At 32.0% G+C, this 13,562-nt stretch overlaps 1 protein-coding gene across 1 annotated transcript in view; it reads left to right on the top strand.

The window, feature by feature from the left end:
- Positions 1-11,291, top strand: part of PDE3B (phosphodiesterase 3B) — an 85,421-nt gene extending 74,130 nt beyond the window's left edge. Inside the window, exons 9-16 of the mRNA XM_013100967.5 lie at positions 105-239; positions 2,441-2,552; positions 4,299-4,412; positions 5,437-5,636; positions 7,400-7,603; positions 8,000-8,161; positions 9,561-9,807; positions 10,141-11,291. Of these exons, the coding sequence (XP_012956421.4) occupies positions 105-239; positions 2,441-2,552; positions 4,299-4,412; positions 5,437-5,636; positions 7,400-7,603; positions 8,000-8,161; positions 9,561-9,807; positions 10,141-10,370 (1,404 nt within the window). The 3' untranslated portion in view covers positions 10,371-11,291. The remainder of the gene's footprint in view (positions 1-104; positions 240-2,440; positions 2,553-4,298; positions 4,413-5,436; positions 5,637-7,399; positions 7,604-7,999; positions 8,162-9,560; positions 9,808-10,140) is intronic.
- The last annotated feature ends 2,271 nt before the right edge of the window (positions 11,292-13,562 follow it).

Below are 13,562 nucleotides of genomic sequence, written 5' to 3'. Positions count from 1 at the left end.
AGTTCAATAGGGTTTTATCATTTTGATGTTTTCTTGTCAATATAGCTGACAAATTAGTTTTCATTCTTATTTTAGAGATGATTAAGCGTCTTACTCTCATACAGGTAGAGCAGAATCCTGCATTAGAAACGATGTTAATAGAACATGACTCACTAATGGAGAAAATGAACAATTGGAACTTCCAAATTTTTGACCTTGTACAAGAAATGGGAGACCAGTCTGGAAGGATCCTTAGCCAGGTTTGTTGTATTTTATTATATGAGGGAGAGGGAGGGTGTATAAAACTGTCAAGCTTTTATATTTTATTTAAACTATTGTAAAGTTTTGCAGTCAACATAAATTTGAACACTGACTTGAAAAGTGGAAATATCATTTTTCACGTACTCTCTCATAGTAAACCATAAGTGATTTATTTATTTACAACTTGCTCCAATTTTTCTGAATTTTATTTTCAATGTAAAATAGGTTAGATTCATGCTTACTGGAATGGGTTTTGTAGTAATGTGCCATTTCCTATTTAAAAAAACATAAAAAAAATGTCTCCTGCTTTCAGAATTGCTACCTTGTTTGTCAACCATTTCTTTTTTCTTTATTTCAGTAAAATAATTCTGCCAGAGCTACACCTGTGGGGGAAGAGAAGTGATCTTTTAGGCAGTCTTTTGCCTCTTGATCCTACAAACAATGGGATTTTTTTTCCATGCTGCTTTCTGCATGTAGTATCCCTTTTATCTCTTTCTGACTTACTACTAAGCTCTTTTGTGCAGTTTTATGTTGTGCTGAAGCCAATCTAATGGCAGGTGCAAAATAATGATCCTGTTTGGTCTTTCCCAGCCTCTTCTATTCATTAATGTCATCTTTAAACTTCTGTTTCTTTCTTTATTCTGGATTTAGAAATCATGGGGCTATAGTATGAGCTGGATTTGGTTCTAATACAAAGATGAAAAGTTTTTTTTTTCTTGCTAGTATTTTAGTTTTTTACGTTGAGGTAGAATGTATGTTTCTTTTGGTTCAAGGGTAGTGTTATGAACAAGCAGCTGAAAGGAAGGAAAATGATTTAAAGGACTCATGTGCAGGTGGAAAAATAGATCTGCATCTATATGAAGGCATGGAAAAAGCAATGAGGAAAACTTCATTTTTGTCATTAGGCACTGTCTTTTCTTTTATTATCCACAAATATTCTGGCTATTGTTTTAAGTCTTCAGTTGGTTTTCTTTTATTTTTTTTTCTTTTCTTTTTTTTTTTTTTAATCAAATGTTGACAGGTTTTTTGTCACCTCAGTTATCGACTGCTGTTAATGTGCAGTCGAGAATGCCACAATCCATTTTTGAGTGGTATTTTTACAGTTGTATACTAGTACTTTGGGATCTGTATTAGCTTGCGTTTCATTTGTGTGCAGTCTGGTATTCAAACCTGTAAGTACTTAAGTGTGCAGGTTTCTACTTAACTCTATCACATGTTCTGGAATAGTTCTGTATACATGTGTATCACCTGTCTTCTTCCTCCTCCTCTTCCCCCACTCCTTTTGTTAGTTGTTCTGTAAGCATCCAATATATACTTTGGTTAAAAGCCAAATAAAAACTGCACTTTACCATTATCAGTTGTAAGGTTCTCAGATTGAGTATGTGTAAGGGGGCTGGTTGGGACAGCTGGAAGGAGGGATGTCCCTTCATTTTGCTCTCATGTTTCTTTGAACGCCTCCCACACTTCAGAGATTTTCACATTCTCTCAAGTGTCTGGGAAGGAGGTGGCAAAAGAGGTGTAGTGTCTTGTTTTAAAAAGCTTTCACAATATTTGTGGCCTTAACTGGTTTTCGGTCGTTATAGTCACTCTGTTCTACTTGTACAGCTTAATGTATTTGCACAGTATTCATGTGTGTACGTGTCATGTACGTGTTAAAAATATTTTGCAATATTTTTTGGTTTATCAGGCATATTGTTTTAAAAATACCCGAGATATTTCACAGGGGTTAGGAAGAATAGAATTTAAGTTCTCTAAAAGTAAATACAGGTGTGGGGTGACTCTCTACCTTTTCCCCTGTCCTCCCTATTAATGGATCTGCTACGATAGTTAGGTAATCTGAATTTTAGAGTAATAAGTAAGAATATAGATTTCTTCTTTTTTAGGTTACTAATGGAACGTATCATGGATAATTTTAGAGAATGTTATTAAAATAATCAGTTGGAAATATAATTTATCAGTAGAGAAAAAAGGTTTTATTATCCTGTATTTGAGAGGAATATAAAAGTGCATATTTTTGGTGTTAAAATGATTAAACATGCAACTGTATGACATTAGCTTTCAGGTAAATTTTAATGGCATATCAATAATTTCCAGCTCTATCGGCAAGCAAAATTTTAAAAACAAGAACATTTTTAAAGTTGCAAAAACGGAATATGCTTAGGAATCTTTCAGACTAAAATTCATTTTAATGTATGTTTAGGTAACTTATACTTTGTTTCAAGACACTGGTTTGTTTGAGATTTTCAAAATCCCAATTCAAGAATTCATGAATTACTTCTGTGCGCTGGAAAATGGCTACAGAGATATTCCCTGTGAGTAATATATAATTGTGTGTGTTTTTTCTTATATGTTAGAGTATCTCTTTGAGTTCTGCATTAATATTTAATATTGAGGAATAGGTATGTTTTAATTATTATATTTCTCAGAATTTAGAACTTATTTAATTTACTGCAAAAAAAAAAAAAAAAAAAAAATCCAAAATGGAAATCATTAATGTATAGGCTGAATATAATCTTAAATTATTTGAATGAGTAACTGAATCCAACATACTTAAATCAATAGAACATCTCTTGATTTAGTAGAAAATTGGATTAGTCCTGTAGTAGAGCTATAAGAAAATAAAGAACTTGGACAGCAATCATTCATCTCTCTGTTTAGTGTTGCCAAATTTAAAAATAAAATAAAATCATGTCACAAGTGTTTGTGCCAACCCAGATGTCCCTAGGTGTCAGAATGGTATCAGTGTTAGTAGCTCACCATCACTGATTTAAAAGGTCACTTAATCCTTCCCTGACTCTCGGGTCAGATGAAGTATGCCTAGAGAATGAATGATTTTTACCTCTTAAAAACATTGTGATATAGTGTCTACTACCAGTATAATTGTTGTTTTTTCTTTATATTTAATAGAAATTTACCTTATATTTGATCCATTAGATATTTTTTTGTGGTTCCTTTGTGATAGATAGATGGAACTGTTGTTTAATCACATTCGATGCATTTTCTTGTACTTTGAAGGCCTGCTGGGTTACTTTAAAGTCCCTTATTATACACAAAATTGGTTCTAATTTTACTTTGTAAATCCTTGTTCCCTATTCCTACTGTATTCCACGTCTTCTCTCGCTGTACAAAATCCAAGAGTGGCAGAACAAATAATTTCAGGTTTTCACATAACACATCTTTTAATAGTGTGTTTAGTTTTATAGTCAGTCTGTGATCCACTGTAGATCTCTAATTCTTTTTGTGGCGTACCACTAACATTCTATGAGATCCCATTAGAAATATAATTATAATGGAAAATAAATGGATTACATAACAAAAATAGTTCTTTAGATATTAAATAGCAAAGCTCAATTCTACCTTGGGGTTTTAACCAATTTGGAACTAGCTGATCAGTCCTTTTACTGATTTTTCTGTACTGATTTGCCCCTGGTATTTCTGCAGAAATACAACACTCAAAAACACTTAATTTCATGTTTTAATAAAAGAAAGTAGAGGTTTGGTTTTTATATGAATAATGTCACAAGAAGTACAGCGTCAACAAATCCACTCAATTGAGTTAGTTCCATTCTTTCTATTTGTCCTTAATTTCATTTTTCTGCTCGTTTCTCCAAGTTATTAATGTAAGTTAAACATAAATAATTGTTTTGATGTTTTGTGTATTACTACATTTTTATTTTATTTTTCCTTTTTTTTTTTTATAAGCTACACGGTGTATCTTATGCGATGTATGAATATACATAAGTGTTAGTGTTTTTTTTTGTCTGGAAACACTGGTTACAGTAAGTTTACAACACAGGTAGGGAAAAGGAAAGAATAAGAAAATGTCATTGAATAAGGCTTCATGAGAATTAAAAGTCAAATATAATGTATCATGTCCATGTGAAATTTGAAAAATATTACAAATAATTTTGTTTCCATTTTATTTTTATTTATTTTCAAGATATATATATATATATTTTTTTTTATGTGGATTTTTAAAATTAACTTGCACACCAAAGCCTGAGTAAAGGGTGTAAAGTAGCTCTTTTTTTTTTTTTTTTTTTTAATATACTTTTCAGATCACAATCGTATACATGCCACAGATGTTCTTCATGCAGTATGGTATCTGACAACACGGCCCATTCCTGGATTTCAGCAAATTCATAATGAGCATATAATGGAGAGTGATATGGGTATGTATACACATAGTTTACTTCTATGCATTTGCTGTAATAATATTTTAATGAAACTACAATAAATCAAACAAAACTGCAGCTCTAGGCAGCCTGCTCTAGTGGTTGGCAACCCTGCCAGAGCAGGGAGGTTGAGACAAGATGATCTTTAAGGTCCTTTCCAATCCAGGCCATTCTGTGATTCTCAGGGGGGAAAAAAAATTCTTGTAACTCAAATATTATTGCTTATATTTTAATATAAGGGACTAGATATCTGACAATATTAGTATATACTATTCAAATATTAGTATAAACAATTCAGAAGTATAATGCAGTTGATTTTAGAACAGTTATTAGATGAGCTGACTTGTTAGCCAAGAATACCGTTTCACTTAAGCTTTCTATGCTGAATGAAACCTCTGCATACTGCTACAGTCAGTACATGTTTAGCACTCGGAATACATTAGACTAATTTTTTTTTTCCACATATGAGTAGTAACAGCTCTTCCAAAAGTCTCTTTTATTTGTGTGAATGATAGTTATCTTTCAGGATTGTTGTGGGATATCATGTCTGAAAAAAAGATTCCTAAGGTATATTGATATCTGTATGCAGTACTAAGGAATTGGTTTTAGAACAGGAACATATGGCTTTTCCATTTTGGGACACTTCTTAAATATTCCAGAATGTCCTGACATCCTGTTTAACATCTTTAAAATTTTCTATATATTTGTAAGATTGTATCTACTATTTTGGACAACCAATGTGGTCATGAATTTTCTGCTTACTGGCCTTTTCAACTGTAATTCAAAATTGCTGGTTTATGTAAAAGCAGTAATATGACTTTTTTTTTTTCTTTCCCTTTTTGTTCCTTCTTTAAGATATAAGAATTCCTTCTTTGACAATTATTCAGCTCCACAATTGTAAGGATAACCGTATTAAGATTATGTTAGTATTTTAAAGTAACACTGAGTCATTTAAAATGTATTAAAAATATAACTGAATCGCGTTCTAAATATTTTATTTTTCTATTTTCAATTTTTGTAGATGAAGCTAGTGGTGTTGCCCCTGTTCAAGTCAACTATATTTCTTCAAAAACCTGTTCTGTTGCTGATGATAGCTATGGGTGCCTGGCATCAAACATTCCTGCCTTGGAATTGATGGCTTTATATGTAGCAGCTGCCATGCATGATTATGATCATCCTGGTCGTACAAATGCTTTTCTAGTAGCTACAAATGCACCACAGGTAAGAGATTCTTTAACCAGAAAATTATTTGTCTCTATCTGAAATCAAAATAGTAAAATCGCCTTTCTTCTATATCACTACTATTACCTGTTTAGGGATCATTTGCCCAATATAAGGCACAGGGAAATTAATTTATATTTACTCGTGTAACAGTTTTTCCCGATAATTTCCAATGTGTTTCGTGTGTATTGGTTGTGCAAATATATAAAAATATTTTTCAGTTTACAAATCTGTAAGCAAAAAAATAAATAAACGCAGGTTATAGTAATAGATTATTTCAGAAAGCTGGTTCTACAACTGTCTAAGCAGCGAAACTCGTGGATATATCACATTTTGGGAGTCTTCTGTAATCGTAGTAATTTCTGCAATTACTATATTAAAAAAAAAAAGTTTTAGCAGTTCAATTAACTGCATTTCCTGACCTCTGAATTAGTCCATTATGGTAAATAATTGTTATCTGTAAGGGTGGATGAGTAAACTAAGAAGAAATATGCAAAACATCCTTGCTTTTGTCTCTCATATTCAACTTTTTTGTTAGAACAGACAGTAGGAAAGTAGAGATTCTTTTCAGGGTTGAAAAGACAATTATAGTAGATGCAAGGGAGAGCAAAGTTTTAAGGGAGAGCAATTTTTAAATACAAAAAAAAAAAAGTGGAGAGGGGAGGGTGTGGTGGGGAAGGATATTCCACTGAATAAAAGATAACTGAAGTTCACAGTGAAATGTTTTTACTTAATGAGTGCAATACCGTCGGGGAAAAAGAATATGTATCATAGTGATTTCTATCTCTTAATAAGCTTGAGAGGAGAAACTGAAATAATAATGACAATAACAGCAGTAAATCAGAAACTAATACAACTTGTCAGGAGATGGAGGCTTTAAAAATGAACTTCACAGTCAGCTTTCAAGGATTTCAGATTTAAAAAAAAAAAAATAGTTATGCGTTTATACCGAAAACAATATGAAAGGAAGAATCAAAACAAATGACATAAACATTCACCTCCACTTTTCAAAAATGAACACATTCATTTTATCAATAATCTCTTCATCTTGTCAAAAATTGAAGATTTTTTTTTGCAGTTTTCCATAAAAGTCTTTTCAGGTCCTACTTAATTTATATTCAATTGGTTATATTCTAAGATATTTTATAAACACAGGATTTGTGAGTAAAATCTACTACTGTTTAATATTTGTAATTCATTTACAGTTAAAATGTATTCATCAGCATTAAATGTAACATATTGAAATAGTGAATCTCTGCAGTATTTTGCATTAACCACAGTTCTTAATTCACTTTAGAGTTTTTTTCATTTTTTAATTTAATAAACGATTCTTAAAAACAAAACACTGTACTGGAACTGAGAGGAATTAACAGCATATAATTAGATCTGTGGGTTTTGTTTTGTTCTGTTTTTGTGTTAGTGTGTGTGCCCCATACATATTGCCAAACATACAAAGTCTCTATTTTAAGTGTGGGCTGTGTGTGTGTGTGTGTGTGTGCATGTATGCCTAAAAGGATAAATGGAGATCTAGGAGACCTTTAAGGACTTTTGAAGAAAGAAATTTTTTTTTTCTACTTTATTTCCTCTTATCTGCCACTTTTATTTCACTTTTAACCCTCAAAGCTAGAAGGTGAAAACATCATTTAATATTTTCATTAAGAACAACAACAAAAAAGCTGCTAGTGACTATCCATTAAGCTTCAGAATATTTAATTATAATTCTAAATATTAAACCTATCATTTATGATTTTCTTCTTGTGTAGGCTGTTCTCTACAATGACAGATCAGTCTTAGAAAATCACCATGCTGCTTCTGCCTGGAATCTTTTCTTATCACGACCAGAATACAACTTCTTATCAAATCTTGATCATGTAGAATTTAAGCGTTTTCGTTTCTTAGTGATTGAAGCAATTCTTGCCACAGATCTCAAGAAGCATTTTGATTTCCTTGCAGAATTTAATGCCAAGGTTAGTTACATTTTAATGTTGTCACAAATTTCACGATGGTCATGATATGCATGAATAGCAATGTTTGCATTGCTATTTGATAGCATTAATTACTTGCATTTGAAGTTTTAAATTATTTATATTTAAGTGACTCAAAAAATCAAATATGTGTAGAACAGTTATATGTCAGTTTGTGTATCGCATAGTAGGCTTAGCAGATGCGACACACAGGACCTCAATCATATCATGGTTCAGTCTTCTCAAAGATAGAAAGTGACTTTGAATAAAAATGACAAAACAAAAACAACAACAAAAGAAAAAACTTAATCAAGTGTCTGTCTGTTGTGTAGAGCCTGAAAATATAATGTTCATGAATAGTTTTAACTTAATTTTTAAAAACGTATGTACTCAACACAGGTCAATGATATCAACAGTCATGGTATAGAATGGAGCAATGAAAATGATCGCTTGCTTGTCTGTCAAATATGCATAAAACTGGCAGATATTAATGGCCCAGCAAAAGTTAGAGAGCTGCATCTGAAATGGACAGAAGGCATTGTTAATGAATTTTATGAACAGGTAGGTATGGAAAGGTTTTTTTTGTTTGTTTGTTTTTTTAATTTGGGACAGACATACAATTCTTTACATTAAAAATATATAGCTAAATATTATTCCTTGCCTTAAATCTTCAGGTAAAGTATTTCCACCTTCTCTTTCTGAATACTGTCAAGTAATTTTTATACTTAGTATGCTAACATAATCTTTTACTTCCTATTTTCTTAGAAGCTTGAAAAAAAATTCCCCACTAATGTTGTCCATTTTTCAGATATTAGTTTTGTTCATTCCCCACCTCTTCCTTTAGGTTGATACTGATAAACTAAAATAACTTCTTCCACTTTGGGAAGTTAACAGGAATGATTCCTTGTCAAAGAATATTATGGAATCCACAAGACTGGAAATGTATATTCAATGAATCCATAGTGCCGAGGCAGAAGACATTAAAACTTTCAAAACCAACTATGAAATATATGCATTAGTAAATAGCATTATTAAAATGTAAATAAATGTTTACAGTGGAACTTTAATAAAGGAACTTTAATAAATAATCCTATTGTAAATAACTTTAAAAAAAAAAAAAAAGTCAGAAAATTGGGTGTCTATTTTTACATCTAGAACTTCTGTAAGGCCCCCCCAAATATATCTTACAACATTTCTACAGTTATTTTTCTGTAGCCAATTTCCTAGGGGATTCACTATTTATAAGGCAACAACCAGGGATTAAAAAATATCTTTCAGACTAGGATAATACAAGTAAACTACAAAAACACTTAGGAGACTTAAGTTTTCACTTAGTACCTGAAGTGCTTACACCTAGTGTTCTAAGTTATTCCTTTAGGAAAAAAAAAATCAAACAATCAGGTCCCACAGAAATGCTAAGACAAGTTGTTATAAATCAGAGCAACTGCTCAAATTTTTCTTCTCTCATTTATAAAAATAAATACATACATATATAATATTTATATATAGATATATGTAATTTATATTGGATGTTGTGTTTCCTTTCAATCTACCCCATGCTTTTGGAGGAAGCCATTCATCAGAACGCCTTACTCTATTTGATTACTTTCCCATTTTCTCTGTTCATCGGCTCAGCAGCTGAAGTCAAATTTCTGCCTACCCTGAAGCTATCCTATAAAGGCAGAGGAATAGCAGTCCCAGTAGAACTAGATCTTCATCCATACAAAGGGTATTGCAGCAAAGCTGAAGGGAGGATTATGATCTGTGCAAATCTGAAAATGTCTTTATTTTTCATTATTATTTGTCCTGTTTACATTTTCACTTATTTAGTCTATATTATTATTGCCTTTGACACATAGACGCAATCCATTTAATATCTATTTGGTTCCTTAAAGTTGATCTTTAAAAATGGAATTTAATTTTTTGAGAAGTTCTGTATTTTTGGTCCTTTCTTTTTCAGGGTGATGAGGAGGCAAGTCTTGGGTTGCCTATAAGTCCCTTCATGGATCGCTCTTCTCCACAGCTTGCAAAACTGCAAGAATCTTTCATCACTCACATAGTTGGCCCCCTTTGTAATTCCTATAACGCAGCTGGGTTGCTTCCAGGGCAATGGGTTGATGAAGAGGAGGATGCAGAAAGTAATGAAGATGATGATGGAGCACAGTCGGAGAGTGATGATGAGGAAATAGAAGACGATCTTATTTTAAGTAAGTTTCTGTATTTGAGTTTGCACACACATTTTTTTATTTAATACATTCAGGAATAACAATGATAGTTGAAATTAGGGAGTTCAAATATTGTAGATTTTGTGATTATGCACCTTAATTTCTACTCATAATAATTTTTTGTTAATATCAGGAGACTTGCAAATAAAAAAAGTCATCACTATACTTTTCCGTGTCACTGTTCAAATATTCTGAATAAGAATCTGTATTTTTTCTCAAATTTACATCTGTTTTTCAACATGACATTTTATATGTATGTATAAAATGTAATTACTTTGAATCCCAAAAAATCAATTCATGCTTTTAATTTTTCAGAAGCTCAAAGAAGAAAAGGTAGACGACGAATATTTTGCCAGCTAATACACCATCTAAGTGAAAATCACAAAATATGGAAGAAAGCAATTGAAGAAGAAGAAAAAAATAAAGCTGAAGGAGCTAAACTGCTGACTGAGAACTCATCTTTACCTCAAGCAGATGAAATTCAGGTTATTGAGGAAGCTGATGAAGAAGATGAACGACAACTAGGAGAAGAAAAGACATGCTGAGAAAACTTCAGTCATGTCCAGTACAAAGATAGAAAGCTTATATCTATCTATATCTATTTTCACTGTGTTGACTTTCGCCTAACACAGTTCACTTAAAATTGAAAGGCCTTAATACTGTGAGAGGATTCTTTCTACTCCAGTGGAATCCCTATGCACTTTCGCCACACAGAATACGAAACTTTATTCAAAGATTGAGTATTGTATACCTGATGCAAAGTTCTTTATGCCTTAGTTGGTATAAAATATTCTGATATAATGCTGCCTTGCTGAAAAAGGAACTCCTGTTTTCCTTGAGGTACCTGCAATTTTTAAAAACATTCAGTGACTTGAGTTACCAAAGTGGCAAGAACTTTTTGCTAACAAGGAAATGTTGGATGAATTCTAATATTGTAATGAGTTGTGTATTTCATGTTGTTTTTGAACATGAATAAGACAAAGTCTGTGCCTGTATGAAAACCATGTTACTGTTGCAGTGCAAGCCTGTTGTGGGGTGTCTACTTAGTGCAATAGTGTGCTTAATGTAGTCATCTCAGAGCAACTGTTCAAGGACTGTGACATAAATGCTAAATTCTGGTGTTTGTGGTTTAAAAAAAAAAAAGAAAAAAGAAAAAAATCAGGTGCATCTATTTCTGATGCTTTTTATTCTTGTGCATAATCTGATGTTTTATTTTTGCAGAAAATATTCAGGTTTGCAGTGGATGTTCACGATAATTCATTGAATATAAGGCCATATCTGTTGCCTTGCTGTTTTGTGGTAGAACATTAAAAATCTGTTCAGCTACTTAAATTATTAAGGGATTTTATTCTCTAGTTAAAATGTTATATTTCCTGCCCTTTCTCAGGTTCCTGTTTAAAAACAAGTCAACCACACAATAGATTTTATCTTGCACCATTTTCTGGTATTAAATTTTAAAGTAATAAGATCGTATTTCATTTATTCTTTGTATGTAAAACTTTAGGAGAATTAAAGATTTTTTTTTTAAAAAAAGATATGAAATATTGTTTCAAAATGACTAGTGTATTTTCATGTGTCCTACATATTTTCTTTTAACACAGACATAGCTTATATTGCCTCCAACTGTGATGTACATCCTGAAATATACATATGGAAAGCAGAATGTGAAAACTTCTCGTAAGGTCTAATAGTAAGCTAAATATCACTGTACTATATTACACTTTAGATAATTTAGGTTTTAAATAAGCTTAGACAATCCAAACAAATATATTTTTAGGAACACTCCCATTGGAGGACTGATTGCAAAAATAAAAAATTAGGCTGCAAGTGCATGATCACCTTATGCAAGCCACAAATAAAGCAAGCTTTAAAAGTGCATCTTTTAATACTAAACACTTACATGCTGTACTGTTGAATGGAATTAAAAAAAAATGCACACATGTTCAAGTTGCTAAATGTGTTTTAGCACATTCTTGTTTACATTTTTATCAGTTGACTTGAAAAAGAGGTAACATTCCTAAGCTAACCTTGTGTAAATTCTATTGCACTATTTTACACAACTGAATTTCTGTTTTGCTCTTGGGACAGTTTAAATAACTGAGAAAGATTTTTTTTCTATATTCCACTAATTACATTTTTGTGGATTAACTTAGAAGACTGCTGAATTGTGCATTTGTTATTTTATATAATAAGTGCCAAAATCTACTTTGCTGCCATTATGACTATCACTGCATTTTTTTTTTTTTTGGTAACATGAGCAGCGTTAAAAACAGATATTTCTGTCATTAATAAAGTATTGCACTATTGAATGAGAATGTAGAGCTTAGAGATATGGTTTAGTGGAGGACTTGTTAGTGTTAGGTCAGAGGTTGGACTACTTGGAGGTCTCTTTCAACCTAGATGAATCTGTGATTCTGTGAAGGTGACACTTATCACTCCCTTGTGTTTTACATTTGGTGCTCACATATTTCCTAACAAATCATTTGAAGACTACAGAAATTATGCGTGTTTCAATATGCTATGTTTTCAGCATTTTGTGGTTAGTTTGTGTTTTCATGTTTAAAAAGGGGGGGGGGGGACACATTAATGCAGTTTAGTTTCATTCTTGCTTTTACTGACAAAAGAATGCAGATGTGCTTGTTTAAAGTTACAGTTACGGTATTTTACATGGCAGTTCTCCATTTAGTTTCCATTTTTAAAAGAGCATTATTAAAAAGTATTATAAAGAGAGAATAATAAGGTAGAAATAACATTATCTTTTACTAAAGCATTGGCAGTAATTATATCTGGTGACAGCATTGCCAGCATCTTTATCTTAGGTTTCCATTATATTCTTTAGAAATATGGAAGAAGTTTTTAAATTTAGGAAAAAAAAAACAGTAACAAAACAACAACAACAACAACAAAACAAACAAAACAACAAACAACTCGGTGTTTATTAAACTAATAATATGTATAAAATATTATGCCTACTTCCAATTAGGTATTTACAAGTTACAATATCTTGCTTCAATGTTTAGTTGTGGATGTATTCAAGAGCACCTTGAAATGTCTTATTTATGCATACATATTATGTGACTTATTGTTTCCCTAGGAGCAAATGTCACCAAAGGTATGTTCAGGGCATGTTTGTAGAAGTGGATGTAGCTTTAACTGAGGCACCTTAATCTTTCAAAAATGTCAATGGAGGGTCATTCGAATGTTGATTGAGCTGTTGTCAACAATAAGATATATATCCTTATACAACAGATCACTCTCATTCTGGTAACAGACCAGAATGAGAAAAAATTACAACTAGTTTAATGCATCAGTTCACAGCCACCAAGGGATGCCTACACTGAATTTTATGCTTCTAGATAAACATTTAATGGATAATATTCTCAGTTTTAAGTGAAGTCTTTGCAACATCTTTTCTGTCAAGACAGTGTCCCACCTCCTCGTTGCCCTCTTTTGCAATGTGGGTTGGATTACTTGCTCCCATGCATACAGAACTGAACAATTGAGTTTGTTTTCTGTAAAGAGCCAATTCCCTTTACAGCTCTGGAGACCTCTGAATGTCATGGTGGTACTAATTACCAGAGTCAAAACCAACTTGGATCGTCTTCCCGTGAATTATTCACAGCATATTCAGATGGTGAGTCTAGGATTCAAAATGGAAGCACAGGTGTTACATTACTTCAGGTAAGTTCAAGTTTACAAAGTTTGAGTAAATCTGTATTTACTATATGCATAAAACA

The sequence above is a fragment of the Anas platyrhynchos genome, chromosome 5, assembly GCF_047663525.1.
Source record: "Anas platyrhynchos isolate ZD024472 breed Pekin duck chromosome 5, IASCAAS_PekinDuck_T2T, whole genome shotgun sequence".
Taxonomy (NCBI): Eukaryota; Metazoa; Chordata; class Aves; order Anseriformes; family Anatidae; genus Anas; species Anas platyrhynchos.
The sequence above is the reverse complement of the archived record's forward strand: the minus strand, read 5'-3'. Positions and strand labels throughout refer to the sequence as shown.